We start from the raw sequence: 24858 nt of genomic DNA, 5'->3' as shown, positions 1-24858 counted from the left end.
GTCATTTCTGTTTTTTATTTCAAATCAGAAATGCTCAATTGTTCCAGCAGTATTAACAGACGCTGAAAATAATCAAGCACATAAAATCAAACATTTGGCTGATTTCCACATCAGCATACATATCATTTTTTCATCAGAAAAAATAAAACACTATAATGTCTGACACTTACACATCTCCCATATCCCTGATACATATAATTCACATGTTTGGATACATGTTATACTATGTCAACCAGGGCACACAGGTGTAACTATTTATATATAACCCCCTCACCACACTTACTTGGTTGAACCCTACTGTGTACTGGAATATGGTTGGTTCAATCTACTGGGAAAATTGGGGGTGGGGGTGCAGCATGTGTTATAACAAAACTATTTTCAGGAATAACAACATCTATTGTCCTGTTAAAACTATTCCTCATATGAGCTATTGAAACTTTTACAACAATTTCCAACTTACTGGGACTGGGGTATGATTTAAAATAATCCAAACTAAGATAGAACGACAAACAATGGAAAATAAGAATATGCAAGACTAAGATAAAGCAGATTTGAGAAAATCATGCAAGAAAAGTTTAAAAAAAAATTCATATTAGAAGTATACTTTGTCAGTGAAATAGTCATCACACTTAACCCTTGATAACTGTTGGAAACTCAAAATTATATCATTATATTTACAATAAGACGCTGAATTGCTTTACATTGACATTGCACAGAAATTCATACAACAAATACAACACAAACACTGGAGACAAGAACAGTACATTTATACATTTGTGGTTACATTGGTGTATGTAAAATTCCCGACACCACCAGACCTAGAGATACTAAGATAAGCTATTAACAGGGAATGGAGTGTCAAAGAAATGCTGAAGACAGTGACCACATGACAAGAACGTTGAATCTAATTTTTGTTATCTGATGGGCAGTATCTAAGTCCTTGCCAAAATGGTACATAGCAGGTAAAAAGTGACAAGTAAGATACATTTTGAAACCTTCTGAAGGAAACTTTTCATTCTGTATACAATTCTTTGAAAGTATTACAGTGAAATCTTCTTCACTTTGGTAAAATGCATTTCACTGACATAAACATACAACTGGGTCCCATCTACAGTTGACACTCCCATGATGCATCAATATAGCAAGATTTATTTTTGCGATTCCTGCATGTATCAGTTTGGCAAATGAGTTAAAATCTTTGTGTAAAACAACTCCAGGTTTTGCCATTTACACCATCAAACTTTGATCAAAGCAAAGTCTGTAGCACACACAAACTGGATGAACAACTGAGTAAAGGATACTACAATGTGAAAAAAGTTGAACTTCAAGACAAGTATAACACCTATGGAAATCTGGATAATGGACAAACTACCAATATCTGTACAATTTGAATTGTTCTGTGAAAGAAATCTATAGAAAATATAGATTTGAGAAATAAAACTTTGCATCTCATTAAGGGGTAAATCTCCACAGGAGGTCATTATGTCACCAAGAGGTCAGAGGTCAAGGTGAGACTGGAAGATTTGTGGTGATGGATGCTTTTCTTAGAGTGAGGTCTTACCAACTCAAGAGTCTGGGTCAAAATTTTGACTCTTGAGTGTCTTGAAATTTACTTGAGCTGATATCACTCTATGCCAGTTGGTCATCACAATTATGGAGCACAAGTAATCACAACTATATTGTTTGAATTGCTTGAATTTGATTAGCTCCTCAAATCAAACATGGAGGTCTCTAAATGTTCTTCAAACAAAAACTGGTGAAAAAAACCCACAAACCTTTGTACAGGAATAATGACACATATAGCTGTACAAACCAAGTCAACGATAATTACTTATTAAATGTACTAATAAAAGACATCCCACACTCCGTGACATGCAGAGATCTCCTACCAAAGCTGTATCTACTCCCTCTAAACCTGGAGTTTTTATTCCAATTTTTTTTTTTAAGTTCTCTAATAAAAGCTTAAACAACACTGGAGATGTTGTTTCCTAGTGTGTATAGCTCCTCTCCTTTGCACCCTTCTTCAAAAATTCCCTTCAGCCATTTTATCAGATATCTTTACAACTGGTAGAAGCCTATCTATGATCAGCCCCATCAAATCTGAACAGTCAACTTGCCATCATAAAACATTCACAATCTGAGATCTCATGAGTTGGACACATTACAGTTTAGAACTACCAAAGACAGCTGCCAACCACTAAAATGTGAATGAAATAAAAGTATTATTGAAGTAAGACGCACACATGCTATACACATTTACATTTCATAAAAAGGATCAAAGCTTGGACACAAGGAATAACAAGTGAACGCATATGAGATTTCTGTACATTTCTTGAAAATAAAAGAATTGTTGCACAATGAGATACAATGTCTGCTAAGAGACAAAAGTAATTACAGATACAGTTTATGAAGTGATCAAAACTTAAGAGCAGAGAAAATGTTCTTTTGTAAAATAGCCAGCGATCATGCATGCTTCAAATCAGCAAACAAATTTGAGTGTGTCCGAGTAATTCTGAGAGGACTGTTTCAAACCAACCTATAAATATTGTTTGGTTTGTCCACACACACATGGATGATGACTGTCAAAAACACAGACATGAAGCTGTTGGGGTGGTCAGGTTCAACATGACATCTCAACTAGAAGACAATGACCTTGGCACTGATTGTCCTATTTGCTGACAGTAACACATTTCCTGATGACGTTTATCTCATGCAAGGGTCGCTTTTTGTACATTGATATTATCACTCATTATTTATAATAAAACAGCAGAACCGTGGTCTATGTCTATGCGGGAACTCAAGGATTTGAACTGCTCTCAAACAGCAGTACTGGTACGTGCAAAATGATGTGTCAATGTCTGAATCATACTATTTTTCTTCAACATGGAGTTCCATTTGTACAAACTTATTCTAATCCAGCGACATAGCTTCTTCCAATGGTTCCTGGCTATCTGATGATTTTCCTTGACCTTGTGATGACCCTTGCTGACCTGCTGATGACACATCCGGACTTGTAGATGACCCTTCACCTTCTGGTGGCCTTTCACCTGCTGATGACCCTTCACCTGCTGATGACCTTTCACCTGTTGATACCCCTCCACTCACTGGTTCCCCCACTTCCATGGCTGTTGCAACTTCCTGCTGGCTGACACTATCACCTTGCTTTGGCTTCCTATGCTCTGCAAGCCACTGGTCTATTTTGTCCTTCAACTCCGTGTTTGGTATCACTTGTTCCATGGAAAGTGGACTCCGATTGAATGGATCTGTCTGGTCGCTGAAAATGCAAACATCACAAACACACTATGTCAAAAAAGTCTATCAAGCTTCACAACAATTTTCATAATCAGTGAACTTTTAGCAACTTATTCTTGTTCTGTCTATTATAAGATTGGACCTCTACCATTGGAAATGGATATCAAACAGTATACTGGGTGAAATATTCCCACCATGGTGTCAAATTCTTGACAGCCACACATTTCTTGATAATGTTTATCTCATGCAAAAATCACTTTTACTACATAGGTAACCGCTCATTATTTGTAATAAAACATCAAACTTGTGGTCTATGTCTATGTGAGAATATTTTGTGGTACTTTGCCACTCATTTCACCCACTGAAGTACTGCTATAGAATATCACATGGCAAGATCAAATTGTTCAGTTCATCATCAGATCTCAAATTGAAATCCTGGGTCTACGAGTTCTCAGGGGGTTTCTTCATTGGTAATTTACGTTAGTTTGTTATAGTATGCTTGAATTGCCATGTCGAAACCATGGCCAATGTATTCACCAACAGATCAAGGTAAATGCAGGACTGTTGTTGTTCTCTGAAATATTTCATTACACTTTTAGAAGACAAAGGGTTTGTTTGTGTGTGTGTAAGTGTGAGACATTCAAGGGTCACCACTAGAGGGCGAACTTCACCTTAACAGATGTCTGGCAATGGTCGTTCTGTCCACTGTCAGCTTTGAGGACGGCAAGAGTACTGGATCTGTCATGAGAGTTGACATGATGGGATCAAGGAACTCGTCCGGAATTTCACCAAGGATCTCCTCGTCTTTCTTTTGCTGAGTTGCCCGTTCCTGCAACGGATAAATGTATGATGATACAGTATGTGAAGAAAAGGTGGTGGCATATTTCTCTGTTATACAGTGTTCTCTTTCTTGACGTTGTGGCACTCTTGCCATGGCTAATCTAAATGATGGTCAGTTTGCTGAAGGGAAAACCTTGCTTATCTTATGTCACAATCTCAACAAAGTTGACTTTGTCGTACCTGTTAAAGATCCTTTTGAAGATCAAAAACCTCTCGACAACCCTAAATGCTGGAAATTTTAGGCATCATCATTAATTGCTGTATACCTTGAGTGCCAGAAAATTCTAGTGAGATCGTATAGGTGTTCACAGTATGTTTGGTAGTAACCAGGAGATTAATAAAAATACCGCAATTATACGTTGTCGCTCAAATTTGATCAGAATTGGTACATACCAAAGATCAACAATAAGTGTTATTTCTATCTGTTCAGTGCAGGAAAATTATGCATTGATTTTATGACAATTTCTGCACAGTACAACCAGAAAAACAACAAGAAATACAACCAGAAAAACAACAAGAAATTATTGAAATATTTAAACCAGAAAATTAAGAATGACAAAAGTAAATAAGGTCTGAAACTTTAGGTACGGAAGGTCAACTTAGCAACATGCATAGCAGAGAATCTTTCTACATGGATGTACAAAAATAGACATCCATATGGTTTCAGTAGATCTGTTAATATGTCACAGTTCATAAACAATGACAGGAAATGACAAATTAGCTGTATCGGTTACTGCTATCACTCCCAAACATAATAGGTACCCTGCATACAAATACATTAAAGGTCAAAATCCTCTTATTCAGATGTGTGGGCTGATTCAGTTCACTGCCACCACTCCTGCACACTTGCAGTATTTCCCTTTTTCTTACCTCATTTGCACATTTTTGACACTGATGTATTAATTTGAACAAATTCACATCTCAACCCCTACATCTACCTGTACACCAAATACTGAGATGGTAGCTTTGGCGGTATGGGAGCCTTTGTGTGTGACGGACATACATCTGCACATACCCACAAATATACAGACACAGACGCCACTCAGACTCATCATATAAGCTCTTTTGGTATTTATATATAAAACCAAATATGAGCTAACAAGATTGAAATGATGGCATCTTAACTTACTTAACTGAGCAATGTTTTTGCTAATTAATGTTTGAGAAGACTGGTACATCGCTGTAATTATCCCCTGACAGGATCGCATTGATGTAACCGGGGGAACCCCAGTAACAGGACTGGGGTGGAAGTGGAACCCTGGTAAAATTTACCTAGGGACCAGCCTTTACAAAAACAGTTTAGTTCATGAACAAAATATTGCTTTTGTAAAATTGAGCAGCTGGAAAGTCAAACTAACAGCAAAATTTAATTGAAAGTTTTGCCACACAAAGTATATAGATAGAAAACAATTTGATTACTTTCAATGTATGTAAATAGACTTTGGTGTCATGTGTACAAGTTTTATAAGTCAATACCAAACTAGAGCACACCAATGACTGTATCCCTAAAGAGTGGGTGCCCGTATCACTAGGGACTTGGATTAAACTGGTCTATTCGACACAATAGGCCATATCAAACTATTGTGGGGGAAAATGGGAATATACCAACAATTAAAACAATGCGACTACAATAGAACAATCAGGTTTGTATCAAATGACAGCAAACTGTTGCAGTATTTGACTTGAGACAGTCCAGCCACCCGTACCTGAACTTTCTTGGCAAACACTTCCATTTTCTCGACTAGCTCTGGTTTCCCAATCTTCTCCAGAGCTCGGATTGCACTTGGAAAAAGCATGTCACTGTAGGATCTTCCGTCCCTGGACACGGCATCATAGAAGGCATCCACACTGCCAAGACCGATGTAAATCTTTGCGATGTCTTCCACCAGCAGTTGTGGTTTGAAGTCGAGCTCATTGAAGTCTTTCACTTTGAGAGCCTTCATCTTAGGACCAGTCTACAAAAGAGGATGTTGTGTGATGATAGTTGGTGGAAAAAAACAGCTGCTTCAGGTTTTGCCACAGCTGAGGGAGCAAACTACAGGATATTGAAATGCATTTTGGGTAAAAAGTTCACTTCCCAACACAGCAAGATTTTGAGATAGTGATCCAATACACTTTTAATGCAAAAGTAATCATCTTCATGGCAAAAAGTTCTATTTGTTTGTGACATTAGCAAAAATCATGTATCTTTTCATCTTTTTAGGCATTTCTGATATGAAATTCCTGTACAATCTAAAACTTTACTTTGGCTTCTGTAACCTTATGTGCTTTACCTGTAGACAGAAATCCACCATGTTGAAAATCCAGTCGACTGTGTGATACTGTATTGACTCACTTTGGTGGTAAGATTGTATTTAAGGTATCGAGATAATTCTCTCACCATAGAATGGCAGCTTAACCTGTTCACCCTCCCCTGTCCCCCCTCCCCCATTCCATGTAAACAGGTCCGCAATCATCATTGATAACAACAGGTCTGGGCCAAACCATGGTGATGAAGGGGGCATAAACCGAGTATGGAGTCTGTTACAGTATTACAAATGTTACTATTATGCAACCTCAGGATGTAATATATCAGCTGATGATATTTAACAACTCTTTCCGATGTGTAATGGACGCAAATGATTTGCTGACATATTGGAACCAAAGACCTTGATACTGCTGTACAATAGTTAAAGTTCTCTCTGATAATTTGGTTGCACAAGCATCCCTATGTGAAAGGAAACTTTTGATAGATCTGTGGACTGAATATAGTTCAGTTAAATTCCACCGGTTGAAGTCATGATATTTGCAAAATACCATGGCAAAGATGGTGAAGAAATATGAAAGAGATTTGTAATACTAACTTCATTTGATTTCTATTGCTCTGTTACAACAAAACCTTCTAGTTGTAATATTGTTTGGCTTACAGGAACCACATGAATCCAAACAAATTGTTACTAACAGCCACAGAGAGCTTTGTCAATACACTACTGCCTTGCTGACATTCTACTCTGCTCTAGCTTTGTCCAATGTCTTGGAAATTATAAAAGTTTGCCTCTGACTACTCACCAGGTGTAGAAGGAAATAATTCAACATGGACGCCACTCTGTCAATCATCGACGGACATGTAAATATGGAGTTGAGATCTGATTTGGAAAAAATGATAAAGTTAGGAAAGAAACTGTAAGATGTAGGGTTACATGTTCCCCATTAAGCTCAGATCTGCCCATTAAACAACACCAAAGTAATCAGAAATGGTCATGTCATTATAAATTGAGAACACGTTTGGCTTGCTGTCATCTGAAGGGGCAATTTTGTCTTTGATTTAGTCAAGTTTGCTTTTTCCCGTTTGCATCTAAACATGAAGCCCTTGGTGTTATCTAACAAGCTACATGAGATACAAAATTGTAAACAAATGCAGGCAGGTTCAATTCCTGGGATTGAAAGATCCCATTTCATCATTGAAGAGAAGCATTTTACTTTAAAGTACATCATGACAAGTTCCACACTTCCTGTTTGAAAGACACTCTCACTTTTGAGAATTAAGAAGAATATTTACTTTGTGCACTACCTGTACATAACTAGTTTATTGGAGTCTATGGGGAAGAATTTTAAAATACCCAGTATTCTGCTTTTAGACAAGTATTTTGCTTTTTAGGCTCTATACATGGCATGTGCACTGTCTTTAGTCCACTGTCAATAATATCAAATGACATTGCATCTACTTGCTGTTTTGACATGCTGAACATAGATATTTCACCGAAATTTTGGGCACTGACTAAGAAACGGTGGTGGAGAAACAACAAAAGTATTGAACAATCTGTCAAAATTTACATTTTTTTTGAATAAGAGAGATAAAAGGCAAGAGATATTATCCTTACATCTGGCTAGATATTTCAAAGTATGCATGGTGTCGTTTGACATGATGTTGTGAAATCTTGTCAGCTGACTGTAACCATGAAGCGTAGATTCTCGTTGCTGTCGTTGTTGTGTGGGGAGTTCAGCCCATTCGTCATTGTCCCGGGCTCTCTGCATGTCCTTCACTTGTGTCAGAAGCTAATATGGCCAATCAGAGAAGATATTCAAATGTTATCAACCAATCAAAGGTAATATTCAGATGTGTTTGAGATTATTACCCTTCTGAGTGCTATCCTTTTTCCCACCAAATTTTAATGCAACATTTTACCAATTCTCACGATTTTTTTAGTAATGTTTTTGATAATTTTGAACCAAATGGGCATCACTTTTTCATTGGCTACAGTTTTCTATCAAACTTTTGAGGAAAATCTAAAAAAAAAATGATCGGCTTATCTTTTATAACGCAACAAAACTGACTTTGGCGCTCAAAGGGTTAAACCTGAAAGGCTGTGACATGGTTATTATTCAAAAGCTACATAAATTGGCATGACCTAAAATGGCCAATTAAACATGCAAGTAGTGTTGATATTTGAAAAGCAATGTGCGGATTTTAGAGCAAAATTACATGTTCTTAGCGCTTTTTTCTGAGCTTCAGTCACACTTCCTTTAACCCTTATGCCCTGGATTATGCAGACTTTTCGAAAAAGGGATTTCCTGAGAAAAACATGTAAAAATTGGATCATTTTTAAATCCAAAGTTCTTAAGTTGAAAATCATTCCCGTTACATCATCAACAAGTTACCATTGAATCCTATGGGGTATGTCATGTTTGATATACCGATATGAGGCATGTAATAGACAGTTTTCCAAAACTAATGAGCTCACAAGGCAAGAGTTTATTTTAACCAAGTCCGTTATTACTGGTTGGTAAAAAGGTGACCTTGAAATAGCATTTAATCCTGCCATGCAGTGTCAGAGATTGACATACCTGGAATGCTTCATCCAATAGAAAGATTGAATCATTCAAAAGTAGATTTATAAACCTCAGAAACAACGGCGGATTTACTGATTCAATGTTCTCCTCTGCGTAGGTACACAACTCCTGCAGTGATAAGACAGAAACGTTATGTAGCTGTGAATGGTTTTCAGAAAATTCAATTTGTGTAATACCTTTTTGAACAAGACAGCAAAATCTAAGAATGGTACATGATCTACACTGCTTGTAGCAACTACATAGCTAGAAGGGCCTTCTTGTTCAAAAACTGGGTCACCTTTCAAAAAAATACAGACAAGAAAACTTAGAAGGATCTCTCAGGCAGAATTCAATGGAAATTACAAGGTCAGAATATTTTCCCTTTTTATTTGAAAGGTATGACAAAAGACATCATTTCTTCCAAGGTCAAAATGGTGCCTTTCATTTTAGGCAGTACTATTGTGTTGCCATGAACATGCACTGGCACATTGCTTTATCACAACACTGACAGCCTGTGATACAATCAAATATCTTTTTCCCCTCTAAACACAATAGTTTTGCCATAGCCTATTGTTATCAATGGTGAGTGTGGACCTATTAACAGAAATTTGGGGTGTATAGGTTAATGATGTGGTAGAACTGACACACATGTATGAAAGAGACATGTAACACTCACCCTGGTATTTTGCCTGTGTAGTGGAATAACCCAGATGTGATCCATGATCCTGTACATTGGACGTCTGTAATTAAACTTCTGTTCAAACTGATTGGGATCACCGGTGCATTCAATGGACACAAACACATGTATGAGGGACGTGGTCAGCATCTTGGCGAGGGGGTTGTCTATGAAGAGTTGCTCCCTGTCATAGCTGTGTGGTGGAAAACCAATCAAGTTATTTGTAACATACATAATATGAATAACAGATAATGTAAAAAGTATCTTGATTGGTTGGTCAATAGTATCGGCCTTTGTCCAGATGGGTACAGCTACTTGATGGGGACCAATCAAATCATTTGTTATATACAGTATAAAATTGACATATAGTATAAGGGCACAGGGGTCTTGATGGACTCTAGATGATTAAAGGTATACTGTCACCTGTTCCAATTTTGCCACAGTTACCATGGAAAGAGAAAATCTAACCAATCATAGATTTTAAGCGGGTGGCCGCTTTTTAAAAACAGCGCCCTCACATGGGCATTTTGAATACTAAGGAATGCCCTTTTGACCATATATGGGCATATTTAGATTACAGGTGACTGTATACCTTTAATCACATACATGTACCTTATCTCATGATTTTATTACAGTAATCTATTGCACTCATACATTCTTGTGCTCTGAACATTTACTGGATAAATAAATCATTGTAATTGATTGAAAATCTAATACTTAGCCCCAGTACAAAATAATTTGTCCGTCTACTAGTTGATGGCAGCATTTCAACTATTGATCCATATCCTGCTGTGACTTTGATAAGGAAGAATACGCCTGGAGAACAGATCCTGGCTCAAATTTTTGCAACACATTCTGGTCTACCCTCTTGGAGTCAAAGTTCCTCTTCTTAGTTTTTTATTGAAAATAATAATTTTACTTCCACACAGGGATCCATGGCAGCCATTTTGAATTTCAAATATTGCTAATTGTTTTGTAATTTGTTCCTCTAGTACCAAACTTTTGCATGGTGACCCCTGATTTTTATCGTTGATTGGTAAGAGAATAGTCCAAAGTTTCGTTGAGAAAAGTTAAACCAATGTTTAACTCTTTTATGTTCAAGGCCCACATTACCTTAATATGTATTTGACATTGTGGCAATAAGAAACTAACTTTGCATCCTTCAGCTAATCCCAAGTACCTCTATTCAAATTTATATTTGAGAAATGGAACATTGTTATGTGAAAGCACGTGATTGGCTTAGAAAGGGATCCATGTGCAACGCTGTCCAATCAGGACATGACTTACATTGATGGTCCAGTCTTGGGAGGATCATTAGGCATCACGCATTCCAGTATTTCAGCCATCTTGGCCCGTAAGTGTGGGTTTCTCATGCGTTCTGGACTTCCCATGAACAAGATTATGAAAGAGACAAGATGGTGCAGAATTTCTCCGTAGTCCTGTATGATGGAATGACTGAATCGATTCAAGACAAGCATCAAATCCACCATGTTGTCCACAAAGAGTTCTGGAATGCAGGTCAGAATCCGGGATTTGTGATCCGGAAGTGGCAGCGAGGGGGTCACTAAAGTCTCGATGGAGTCTGTGACTGCATAGTGGTTGAGTAACCTGGAGGTTGCAATGACCAAGTCAAAAAACAGCTGCAGATTCTGGGGCTCCAACAACGCTGCTTTCATGCACAGAAACATTGTCATCCCTTGGAAAGAATAGTAAGGAGAAGTTGGTATATCAATATTGCTTGGAAGGTAGACAGGCATTGTGCACTCTAGGCCAATATGATGCACCATGATGAAAACAAATTGTCATAATACAACAAGCAAATATTTTGGTGTACATGTAAAGATATAAATGTAGGCCTGATGCAAATTTCCACAATGCCTCTAATTAGCACAATGTTTTCACATATCCAAGTTTGTAAGGAGGCACACTGACGGATGTTGGAGACAGACAGACAGACAGACAGACACACAAACACCAACTGATCTCAAGTCAATAGCTCCCTATTGTGCCTTGGTATATGGACATGTAGCACACGGGATCTAAAGACAGTTACATGCATAAGTACATGTATCTACACTTGCAGGAATGTTACACATTTGCACAAAATGCTGACACGCACAACAAATAAATGAGGAGTTTGAAATCTATCCGAGGCTTAACCCTTTGAGCCCCAAAGGCAATTTGATGAAGTATACCCCAGTCAGTTTTTTTCAGAGTTTTGCAAAAATTCTGATAAAAAACTGTAGCCAATGAAATGTGATGTCCATTTGGTCTGAAAATATCCAAAAAATTACCGAAAAATTCATAATAATCGATAACATGTTGCGCTAAAATTTTGGAGGGAAAAAGTACAGCACTCAAAGGGTTAACAGGGGACAAGTCCTCCTATTATCAGCAGAGCCAAATCTTGGAATGGCACTGATAAATTTCCTACATTGAAATATTCACCAGTGCTATGCCTACATGCTACGCAATGTAAAGCTGCTCACCTCTATCCATTTCTTCTCTGATTTTCTGGATGACTTCATTCTCTCCTCCAGTAATGCGCCTGCTGTCTTCATAGGCTCTCTGAATTCTGTTCAGATCTCTGGTTAACCTTGTGAACTGTGTGTAGACGCAGTGGAAACCAAGCTGCAGGCATTTGTGCGTCATGAAGAAAATCTCCGTTGTGAAGTTGTACGATGATTTTGTTGTGACTGGAGTTCCTTCGTTTTCCTCAAGCTGACCAAGAGACGTTTCGCTTGGCAGACCTACGACAAAAGACTCAATTATTTTTTGCCATCCTACAGGGCACATTGATGTACTTGGAATTCACTTTTTCCCAAACTTTTCCATGGAAATGTGAATATAGTAATGTTGCAGGAGCATGCTGGTACAAAATTCTGCCTTCATTAGTGTCACATCATCAACAGAAGAATAGTAAAATGATATCTTACAGGTAATAGTACAAATTTCCTCAGTATATATCCTTGTAAACACACTGGGAGTGTTGCTGTGTCAGTGGTATTTTTGTCATTTCAGTTTGTGTACATTTTTTCTTGTTGACTGATTGTGTTTTTGTTGATCGTTGATGCACTCCACATTGCTATCAATAATCGCATATGATGAACAAAGAAAAAATGAAAAGTCTAAATTTTGTCTAATTTATATGCAAGTATAATGAGACCATAACCTTGAGATTGCAAAATTATGCCTTTTAATTCTCTTTCTCCCAAGTGGTATTTATTTCTATGGTTTGTCAATGGAGCCTGGTAGAAAGAGGATTAATTAAATGGCTTGATATTCCATCTGAATCTGGTTCAACACTGTGAATTCATTGCAGATATGTGTTCTTGTGTTGTTTGTACCTTTCATATGCACACCAGCATCCTTGGCATTTTCCTTGCTAACTTTCGTGTATGTAGGATCGATTTTCAGTAACTTCTCACTGGCGTTCGGTGATATGAACGGCTTGCAGAGTTGTAACAACACTGTACCCAGGTTCATCATGAAACTGTCCGTTGCAAATTGCTGGCGGTTACCCATGATGCTCCAGATCTTGGCGCGACCTTGTGATAAAGACACGACACGAAACAAGCACTGATTGACCCAGCCAATAATCATGTCTTGGAATTTACAGAAGTGAATAATGTGCTGTAGTGAAAGCAGCATGGCCTCTGACAATATTTCTGAAGAGATTTCTTGAAATTTCTTTACATCAGCCATATAGCAGGATAAATTTTCTTGCATTCGTGGTATATCAATATTGCTTGGAAGTTAGACAGGCGCTGAGCCAGACTACCATAGAGAAACGTTTGCTTGCACAAATATGTTCAAATTAAGATCAATTTTTAATCCTTATGTCATAACTTTAACATTTGGCTATCTTTCCACATTTCATTTCTGTATATTGAGTAAACGTTCTTCATCTGCTTGTGGGCCCAGAATTCTTCAGTCTTGACAAATGATGTTTGCTGCTATATTGATGAAGTGAATACCTGGTATTTTAGGGTCTTTTAGATTAATATCGAACTGAACATAAATACTGGAAAAATTGACAAAATCTACAATTACCAAGGCTTTCAATAACAACAGGCTTTTGGTTGTATTAAATTCTGTAGACTGATTTGTTGCCATAGGCTGTAATTTTACATAATACTGATGTATGTCTTGATATGAATAGAAATTGTCATTAATTTCAATATTTACATAAAACATCAAAAGGCAAATTTTCCTACAAGAAATTGTACTGAAACATTTATTGAAGGGAGCAGGTCATAAGAACTGTGATCAACGGCCCTATGGGAGCAATACAACCAATTTAAATACTGTATCCAAAGTAAATTGGCCGTTGATGAAAGTAAAAACATATCTGTCGTAATGTACATCGGAAACTTTAATTGTTGCAGCTTTGTTGACACTATGCATCAACATGAAATACATTGTTTGTAAACAAAAAAATTGCAAAGGCAAGTTCTGATGACCCCCCTCTCTTTATATCATTCACTGCCATGGTTTCACCCAAGCCTATTGTTTTCTGTGGAAAAGTTGGACTTCTACATAGGGAACAGGGGTAAGGGGTTAATGTTATTACAAAATCTATGGAAAGTAGCCATGCTTACCAGAGTTTGCCTGGAGACAATCTCCCAACCACTGCAGGAAGTCATTTTTAACCTCTGGTGATGACTTCAACATACCAAAAAACACCTGGTAAAGTTTCTCATTGAGTACACTGATTGGCTGTCAGAAGAAAATTAAGGGAAAATTAATTCAACATGTGATATTAGTTTCAATGTGTGGTGCAGAAAGAATGGAGATTAGAATTCAGATAAAGCTTACGGTGAAGAATTTTGACCAAATGCTTTGTGCCTTGCCTTGGTGGAAAATTACAGAAAGTTTGTCTGTTATGTTGATATACCATCTTACTAACACATTTATTAGAAAATTATAACTCCTGCCAAAGTATGGGTATCTCGGAAGATATACAGGGATGGTATCAATGTATTATACCACTCTTCTTTAAGGGTGGTGATTTAGCCAAGCAATTTTGACAGGATGTCTTCTCAACGTGTCACATGTTGTGAGTTCGAATCCCATTCAGAATTTACTGAAATTTTGTAATTTTTTTTTTAACAGAAGTATTAATAATGGACTGAAAATGTCAACTTGTGGTTAAGTTTTAATCTTAATCAAATTCATTATGAAGAAGCTCTCTACCTTGTTCTTCACAGCAAAGAACTGTTAACGCTTTGACTACTTTGAATACTGCAAAATTTCCAACACCATTGTGTACTGGGAAATTCCAGTAAGATCCTGTATGTTGTGTATGCATTCACGGCATGTTTGATATAGCAATGTTTCCAACACTGTGGTAGTCCAGGTGTTGATTTAATGCACTAGCAGTGTGGTTGGCTTTATATACCGTACAGGAAATGCGGGTGAAAGGATATACCCTTTCACAACCATGGTTTGGCCTAAACCCATTGTTATCAATGGTGAATGTGGACCTGTTTACATGGAATTAGGGGTGGATGGGTCAAAATTGTGGCCTGTACACACCTGCCAGAGACTGGACTCAGTAGCTTGGTGTTGCTGTTGTGTAGATCTTGACGGTGAGTCAAAGAATTCATAAGGCCCCCTCTCTGTATTGACAAGACAGGACAGTGACAGTAGACAGCCAAGACTGTTCTTTTCATAGTCTCTACCATTGTTGCTGTCTCTTGGCATTAGATGCGCCAAAAGTACCTGAAATAATCAAAAATACATAATTGGAGATATAAAACAAGTGTTTGTAGTAGACTGAGACATACATGTGTATGTACAAAGATAGATAGACACTCATATACATACTTACAATAATACACACACACACATATTTTGTATAAATCACCAACTTTTCCATCTACTTATAATTTTTCTTGACTTTTGCTTTCTATTTTGAGAAATTTTTCTGTCTTTTCAAATCAAAGTTCTACAAAAAAAAGTGAATGGTAATGATATTCAGCTTTTATTCTGACCAAAATATGCCGACCACTGACTCTAGACATCTCTCTCACATGCCAGAAATTTTCATATATTACACATAACATCGCTACTATAGGGCTGACATAAAAGAAATTTCCACAAATTCCTCATTGTCTGAAAGAGTTCATGAGTTTTAGATATTCAGCTAAAATGACGTAGACTCTGCCCAATCTTTACTGGTAGCACAATAGTTTTCTCAGGCTGTACTGGACTCCCTAGGGTTATGTTGATTTGTAAACAAGTCCAGAGTTGTCCATGTCTCTTATTGATCCACCCATACCTTTGCTAGAGGAGGCCTTGTTGTGAAGAACTTGAGAATTTCACAGTAGACGTAATTTGATGAGTTCATGATGGACCTGCGTCCAAGCAGCCTGTCGTAAGTAATATCCAACACAGGGCTGAATATGAGATGAAAGTCGTGTACGTCATCTTCCTCCATTCTTAGAACGATTTTATCCAGGAATACAGCAAGGGTGTCAACCTCTGCATCAACGGTAGAAAATATAGCATTGACAATCTGAATGGGGTACCTTATTGCATTTTCAATCCCGTCTTTATTTAACCCTTATCTTGCCAAGGTCACATTTCACCATCAGGTCAAGTTGGTTGAAATCAGTGAGGTATAACATGTCCTATACGTTGCATATATATGCATTTTACAAAGACTTGACTATTTGAAGGTCCCTGAAAACATAGAAACTGTAAAGATTCTTTTTAACAAAACAAGTCATCGTTGATGACACAGTCCCCACTTGTTAATGGGTACTTTGATTACAGGTCCTCAGAGAGGATAGAGTCCTCTTCATTAGGTCTGTGATAAAAATACTTTTGAATAAATTCGCTTGATACATGTCTGAGCTGTAGTTCAGGACATGAAAAAATCGTAATAAAATGGCCACATGGTGGCCTTATTGGATCGTATCACAAAACAAATCAATGTGCATATGTATGACATAGGTCAATGTCCTTGTACCAACTTTGAATAAAATCTGTTGAAACATGCCTGAGTAATGGCTCTGTACATGAAAAAATCGTAATAAAATGGCCGCCTAGCGGCCATATTGGATCGTATCACAAAACAAATTGACATGCATATGTATGACATAGGTCAATGTCCTTGTACCAAGTTTGAATAAAATCGGTTGAGATATGCCTGAGTTATGGTTCTGTACATGAAAAAATCGAAACAAAATGGCTGTAAGGCAGCCATATTGGATTGTATCACAAAACAAATTGGTGTGCATATCTATGTCATTGGTCAATGTCCTATACCAACTTTGAATAAAATCGGTTGAAACATGCCTGAGTAATGGCTCTATACATGAAAAAATCGTAATAAAATGGCCATACGGCAGCCATATTGGATCATATCACAAAACAAATCAAACGCATCTGTATGACATATGAAGTAATCCTTGTACCAAGTTTGAATGAAATCGCTCCTTGCATCTCTGAGATATCTGCGTGAAAGGACGGATGCATGCATGCACGAACGCACGCACGGACCCACACAAGGACATGACCAAACCTATAAGTCCCCCCGGATGGTGTCCGTGGGGACTCAAACCATCTGCACAAAGTTTCATCAAATTTGGTACAGTCTGTACCAGAAACAGCGCTCTAATCTCGAATTATGCAAATTAGACCTAACTATGCATGCCACACCAATATAAATAGACCTGCTTATGTATGCCATAGTGTAGTATCCTTGTACCAAGTTTAAAAAGAATTGGCACAGGAATATCTCAGATATCTGCATTCATGAGCCCCTATGCATAGACACAGCATTAATATTAATTTCATCCTGGAACCCCTGTGGATCATACCTGGGGACCCTGTGGATGGATATCAAATACAGGAAAGAAAACAGCCGTCACACAGCCATTTATGATCGAATCATTACAAAAATCGGCATGCATATATATGTGATAAGGATTAATATAGGTACCAACTTTCAATGCAATCGCGCCCAGCATCGCTGAGAAATTTATGTGAACGAACGCACAGTCGTAAAATATAGGAAACAAAATGGCCGCCACGCAGCCATTTTAGACCAGATCAAACAAAAATCATGTGCATATGTATAACATATAGAGTAATCTATGTACCAAGTTTGAATGGAATCGCTCCTGGCATCACTGAGAAATTTGTGTGAACATACGCACCGACATCAAATACAGGAAACAAAATGGCTGCCAGACGGCCATTTTGAATCGGATCGTAAAACAAATAGACGTGCATATGTATGGCATAGGTGATAATCCTTGTACCAAGTTTGAATGAAATCGCTCCAGGCGTCTCTGAGATATCTGCGTGAACAGACGGACGCACGCACGCACTGACGCACGCACGGACGCACGCACACACGGACATGACCAAACCTATAAGTCCCCCTGGACGGTGTCCGTGGGGACTAATAAGCAACTATAACATACCAAGCCATGTAGGTCAAAATACATGTAAGATTTTGCGCAGTGCCACATCTCACTGACTTGTTAGATGGGTAAGCGACTGGACTGACAGGGTAAGGGGTACTGGTAACTACATGGTGATTGTATGTATACGCAATAAACTTCTTGTTAATTTTGTTAAAAACTACGTCAACAGTAATATGCTATGACATGTTGAATGGCATAGGTCAATATTTGTGTGACATGTTCATCACTTTCCTTTTCACAAAAAATGCAGAAATACTTTTCTTGTGACTCCTTGTACAATATGAAAGACAAATCTAACATACGGTATATTTTGCTTTTGTATGCGTACAAATATCTTTCAACCTTTCTCTCTACATAGAGCCATGTCCCTGCTGGAGGGCTAACCGTGAGTGTACAAGGCGACCTTTGTTTTAAGGACAGCCTTGGGGCAGGTTAGGTCAGGTTTCACCACAGGTTACACCCATGTCAAAGTTTTGATGAACCTTGACCTTCTTGCTTACCTCCAGCTGTGAATTTCTCTCTGAAGAGGTCAACTATATCTCTCTGAAGGTTAGCAGCATTTAAGACATCTGGCGTGGTCAGCGCTGTCACAGTGTATGATATAATCAGCTGTCGGCATCTCTCAACCATCTCTTTCTTACTGTCCTGGAGAATTATGCAAATACAATGTCAAAGGTCAGATTTTTCCTGAAGCAGCTATGACACTGGTGTTTGTACATTTTGACTGATTCAATATGGGTATGGCAGGTAAAGATCAGATAATTTTTTATACTGTAATTTGATATGATATGATATCACAGAATGTGACATGGTGTGATGTATATAGGTTTGGTCTCTTTGCATTGAAAAGTTGATGGCTGTATTGAGTCATATATTTCCACAAGGTTCATGCGAGTCTGTTTCGCAGTGCCATGCACACTTCATTGGTAACATCATTTTTTGCAGCTACATTTAAAAAAGTGCTTGATAAAAACTAATTATAAATCTTGCCAAAGAAATAGAGAATTTAAAGTCTTTCAAATCCAATGAAAGAAACCTACACAATGCTCTTAGGTAAAAGTATATTTCTATAGCGCAGAAGTATAAAAGATTCGATAGAAATTGCATCTAGAAACTCTGCTTGTACTGTAATAAGAGAACAGAATTTACAGATACCCTGAGAAGTGGTTAGTGTGTCTACAAATACACATTACTGGTAGACACAATAAACAAAGCAGTGTCATTAGATATGTTGATTGATAACTGACAATATACCTGCTGCTTGTTCTGTTTCAGTGATCTCTGATAGCAACCCAGCAGGTAGTGGAGCAGGGAGGTTTCGTTGGCGTCTGCCAGGGCTCTACTGTCTCTGATGTCTTTACCAGTTGTATCAACCACATGCTTTCCTGGGCTTGGCATCAACAACCTCTCAAATAGACCCTGTCACAAAATAGTCAATAAGTGGTTAATAATATCACAATTATTTTCCCTACATGTAAGAACAATTCAGAATTTTCTTTTTTTTTCCATATGAAACAAAAACTCAACATAAATTGAGGTACTTTACATAACTACCCTTCAGATTTGCTACCCTTCAGAGATACACACAGATATGGCAATAGTAATTTCCAGGAACCTTTTAAAACTGCTCAGTTTTCACCTTGAATATTCAAATTAATGCTCTTTGAATGATCTACAGAAAAGACATCGCTTTTCCTGAAGCAGAGCGCACAATGTGCAGTGAATGAATATTAATGATTGATGATGAGACATATTATTATTATTGGACTTTGATAGCTACAGGAATTCAGTCATCTGTAGTTGCTATGGCAAATGACTGATTTTCACTTTCGAGGGCAGGGTGAACGACAGGCACTAAACTGAGTGTAACCAAAATTAAACTTACTATACTACTATATATAAATATATACAGATTTGCAGTGACTTCCGACATAGTTGGCATAACTCTTTCACCACATAATATATGCATATGATATATGCATATATACAAAATTTTTTTTTGCATTTCAGAAGTTAGTACCTTCATTTTCTATATTAGACATTACCTGGTCAAGGTTATCCCAGTCCAACCAGTAATTGTCCTGGGCAAGGTCAGGAAGATACACACAGAATGATGGAACATTCATAGCTACTGTCACTGGTTCTACAAAAAAAGAAGTAGATTGCAAATTGTATAAAATTATGTAAGAAAAAATTCAAAACCATCAGTCTGACATACTGTATTACATTCCACCAGAAAATTTAAATTGTCCTTATTAATCCACAGACTATAATGGACAAATCTCTGTGCTTGAAGTTTGGCAAAATAGCCATTTAACAAACATGTTCACATATATAAGTCTATATTGTATGCAGAGTTAATGTAAATAATGGTGAGACACAACACAAAATTGTCTTTCCCTTTTGCAAGTATATGTATGCACTTGCAGAGCTCTCTTTATATTATGTTAAGATAACCCACATTTCACTTAATATTGCTTAAAACAATTGTACATAATGAAGGAAAATAAAAATAGGCCAATGTCCCTGAAGCTACTATAGACATGAATACAAAATAAGTATTTCCTGACTGTATGAAATTATCTCACTAAGGTCATCCTAGGGACCTGTAAACCAAATATTAAAGCTGTCTGACCAGCGGTTTTGAAAAAACAAGCGACTCAACAGTTGACAGAGCTCTGCTTTGTTATGTAGAGAATAACCTTTTGTGACACATGTATTGATGAGAAGGTGGATATCTTTGATAGCTCATTTCAGGATGGCCTGACCAAAAAATTGAAAATGGAAAAAAATTCCGTAAAAATACAGATTTGCATATTTCATCAGACTATATTAGTCTATAATAGCAAATAAACGAGAGTTAATTACATTCTAATTAAAGTACACAAGACTTGCTTAAATCAAGATTTACGTCATAAAAAAACAGCATATCTATCAGGTTATAAAGAATCTTGAGCTGGTTATCTTTTAATATCAGTATTTTTATCCCATTAACCAAGCACATTTTAACTTTCAAATTAATATTGTAAGTAAGTTCTGTTGAATAAGTTGAGACTGTACGTACTCAGAGAAAGCACACTGAAGAGACAAATGTTTGAAACTTAAGAAGTTCAAGGTCATCAAAAGCATTATAAGGAATCATGTTACACTTTCATTGCACTGTTTACACAGATTGCATAATTGCTATAAATAGCACATGAGGAATCTTACAGCCCAGCTTTACCATAAAAACCCTATCACTTTGACCACTCTTTTAATTGACCACTCTATTTTTTTCCTCAAAAAGTAATCTTATTTTATCCTTACCAAGTCAACCATAAATGGAAATTAGAACTTTCTCTGTCTCTATTAATTGACCACCCTATCATGACAAACTATTATGAGCAATTTCTTTTAGTTAACATAAATGGTGGTTCTGAATATATCAAAGTTTGGATTCAGGAAAGTTGCCTTTACATGTTTTAATCCTCAATTCACTATGAACTGTCAAAAAAAGTTGAACTTTCTGATAATTCCACACTAAAATTATTTTGGCTTTGATGATTTCCCATTAATTCCATTATGTAAAATCATATTAATTATTTTTTTCTGGGTGAATTGATAGGGTTTATACAGTACAAGAATTACATACAATGTAAGTCAAACTTTGACAAAAATGACAAAAAAAATCCTTAAAAATACACATTTGCATATTTCATCACAATTTGAACAAATCTAAGTTGGGTTATCCCTAGGGACCTGTATACTAAATAACAAAGCTGTCTGACCAGCGGTTATGAAGAAGATTTTTTTCCAAAAACACCTTTTTTGGCATTAATTTGCCTATTTTCAACAATATCAAAAAATTAAAAAAAACAGTTTCTCAAAATCATATTTTTCATCTACACAACAAATATCAAATCAGTAAGTACTGCGGTTCTCAAGATATTTGAGTGGACGGACGCCTCACAAACGGACATACATACATACATACATACATACATACATACATACATACAGACTGACACCGGACGCCGGACGGATACCCATCCCAATAGCTTCTATAGACTATAGTCTATAGTAGCTAAAAAAAAACCACTGAAATCCCAGAGCTTTATCAACTCAGGCAGGTTTACCATAATTTTCACTTTATGATTTTTTTCGCAGTCAAAGAAAACACCAATGGCTTTTAGTACGAGGGGAGGGTGGTGTATGAGGACAGTGATGGAAGAGACAAGCAGATTATGAGGGAGGGTTAAAATATGCTTGGTGTATTTGAGTTGGGGGTAGTTGCATATTTGTAAAACTGAAAGGGGGATAATTTAGATTAGAGTAGCCAAAGTCATACATTTAGACATGTGTTGTAGACCCTTCGGCAGGGGTTGCTACAGGAGATTTGGGATGAGAGACCAGTTGCTAGGATACTGTTTGCAAAGCACTTACCAGAAAATATTTGTAAAAAGTAGTGGCCTAGATACCTTTAAAAAAGCCTCCTACGAATCATTCAAATGAGTGGTTGCTAGGGAAGATATATCTTGCTGTCAAGGATCACTACCACGACAGTGTTTGGGTAATGTGTGTAGTACTTGAGTTTGACTTCATTTAATATTACCTTCAGTTTGTATGATACATTATTGGTTGTTAGAATATATGCTACATAAATCCCTACCTTTATCAACTGTGATGAGAAAAATCCTTTGAATAACATTGTTAATTTCCAATTTCTCTTCTGCCAATGTCTTCACACTGCTCTGCTCGCTTTCAGTTTCCATCTCGACTTTCTCGACACTTTCAGGTTCCTTGCTTCCTCCTTGGCAGATGTCATCTCTTGGCTCTGCCCAATTTCATTCTCCTGAAGGCTTTTTTCCGTGATGGTTTCTAAATTTGTTCCAGGCTGAAGCAATGCAGCAAATGGGTTGTCATTTAGGTCAATGGTGGTTTGGTCGGCAGGTGGCACTGGATTTTCTTCACTCATCTTAAAACCTCTGTAAATTCAAGAAAAATTAGAATATAATGTAAATGTGCAATGCTGACAAATTTTGATACTTCTTTACTTTTGTAACCACAGAAATTTTGTGAAGGCAATAGCTCGAGTTCGTATGAGCAACCTTGGCAACTTTTTGTACAATGTGTTTACAAATTTATTTACTCTGATCCTTTCATACATACAGTATCTGTTTTCATACACTTTTAATATTCTCACATACTGTTGCAGAGTATGGCTTCTTTCTTGTAAAGTAAAATTTATTTAGGAATAAAACTTTGAGACGTCATGTATATACAGTCAACAGATAAGTAGAGTGCCCTCTCAACCCTTCCACCACCATGGTTTGTCCCAGAACCATTGTTATCAATGGTGATTGTGGACCTGTTTACAGGGCATTGGGGTGAACAGGTTAAGCTAAAAAAGAAGCACCACTGATTAGCTGATATACAGGTGTTGCAGTATATTAGTAGTAGTAGCATATTCATAGTGTGTTGACATATCACAGACTCCAAAATATTTCCACAAATTACCAACCTATTCAAAGAGATCAGAAATCTTATCTTGGAGGGAAAGAATGTGCCCATATATCAATATCATTCCATGATAAGTTTTGCTTGAGTTGAATTCATTGATAAATAATAAACACATACATCAGGCTCCATTTAGGGGGGGGGGCTATGTTTGAGCACGGTCCCCTCTGGGACCATGGTTTGAGGAAGTAGATATAGTGAAAATAATACACTCTTTCAGTATTTATCAAACAAAAATACTAAAACCAAAATGTCAAGAGTAGCGCTATTGTATGATCAGTGTTCTATTCTCAAATGTGGAAACTTACACGAAAAATTGTGTTGTTCAATTTTTTTCTGGGAGTCCCTGCAACTTTAATCCCCACAAAAAGTGAAACAGGTTTTTTGTCAAATACCTGCTTCTACTAGATTTATATTGCTGAATTATGCTGAATTATTCTATTTAAAATAAATAGTGAAGCAATTCATTCAAATGCAAATGAATCCAGGATTCCTAAAGTTCTAAGTGTTCCCCTTACTTTATATCTCAGATAAACGCGGCCATGGTGTATTAAATGTTTTCAGTAGAAAATGTCGCCATCCGATAACTGCAATGTCATGCTCGCTTCACTCTAATCCCTACAGCTGCACGCGATGCAATGGCGGCCGCGTTCTGTGATTCTATGCATAGTTGTTGTGACCTATGCAGAGCGAAGTCTGTCGTATCCAAGTCTTTAGAGAACAGGCGCACCTTATAGGTGGTAGAAAAGTCGACGCAACGCTTTGATGCGTCACAGAAACCGTGCAATGTCCACCGAAACCAAATAGGCTGCACGACTTGTCACCGAGGCGTATCCATCGGCTATCGATCAAAGCGTTCGTGAAATTTAATACCGGTGTTGTCGGTAAATAAACGGGGGAGTCAACGATTTGGCTAGCATTTTCAAATCATATTGAGAAAGCGTCAACATGTAGTGGTTATCTTATTGAATCGAACGACGCTGTGTTAAATTTGTCAGTGTTTCCGATTATTTACATCAAACCACCGGCAAATACCGTCCAGCCTTTTTTTCTCAGAATATGGGAATGGACGAATCCAGAATATGGTAGTGTCGCCCAGATCGACGCAGTTTTAAGAAATCGAGCGCTTAAAATTTAAAAAATATCAAAAGTTTCACAAGCGTTATATCTATGTGCCATTCTTACCTGATAAATGACCGATCACAGCTAAAATGTCGACTTTACCCGCAAAATCGACATGAACGTATGTTGATTGCCCACGTCGACTTAGGCTACACAGTGTACCCGGAAGTGTCCTGCAACACCCCGAGGTGTAGCCTCTGCATAATGTAGTACGATAATAAA

At 37.3% G+C, this 24858-nt stretch overlaps 1 protein-coding gene across 1 annotated transcript; it reads right to left on the bottom strand.

Annotated features, from left to right (window-relative positions):
• LOC139126112 (ubiquitin conjugation factor E4 A-like) lies at positions 1–24835 on the bottom strand. The gene is made up of 18 exons (XM_070692163.1): positions 24700–24835; positions 22667–22982; positions 20064–20161; positions 19273–19437; positions 18519–18663; positions 15861–16063; positions 15116–15301; positions 14179–14296; positions 12925–13125; positions 12067–12327; positions 10865–11273; positions 9578–9770; positions 8917–9030; positions 7953–8127; positions 7141–7217; positions 5799–6047; positions 3924–4081; positions 1–3274 (listed from the first exon to the last, which is right to left on the bottom strand). Exons 2-18 carry the CDS (start codon positions 22767–22769, stop codon positions 2911–2913), a joined length of 3219 nt encoding a protein of 1072 aa, XP_070548264.1. The 5' UTR covers positions 22770–22982; positions 24700–24835; the 3' UTR covers positions 1–2910.
• Between the last annotated feature and the right edge of the window lie 23 nt (positions 24836–24858).

This window comes from Ptychodera flava (assembly GCF_041260155.1).
Source record: "Ptychodera flava strain L36383 chromosome 3 unlocalized genomic scaffold, AS_Pfla_20210202 Scaffold_26__1_contigs__length_13983176_pilon, whole genome shotgun sequence".
Classification (NCBI taxonomy): Eukaryota; Metazoa; Hemichordata; class Enteropneusta; family Ptychoderidae; genus Ptychodera; species Ptychodera flava.
Note: the sequence above shows the minus strand (reverse complement) of the source record. Positions and strands in the feature narration are given on the sequence as shown.

Coding starts and splice junctions, on each gene's coding strand:
- LOC139126112 (XM_070692163.1), bottom strand. CDS start 22,769: ATGGAAACTGAAAGCGAGCAGAGCAGTGTGAAGACATTGGCAGAAGAG. Junction 19,438..20,063: donor ACTGGGATAACCTTGACCAG/GTAATGTCTAAT, acceptor ATTTTGTGACAG/GGTCTATTTGAGAGGTTGTT. Junction 7,218..7,952: donor TTTGAAATATCTAGCCAGAT/GTAAGGATAATA, acceptor TTTCCAAATCAG/ATCTCAACTCCATATTTACA.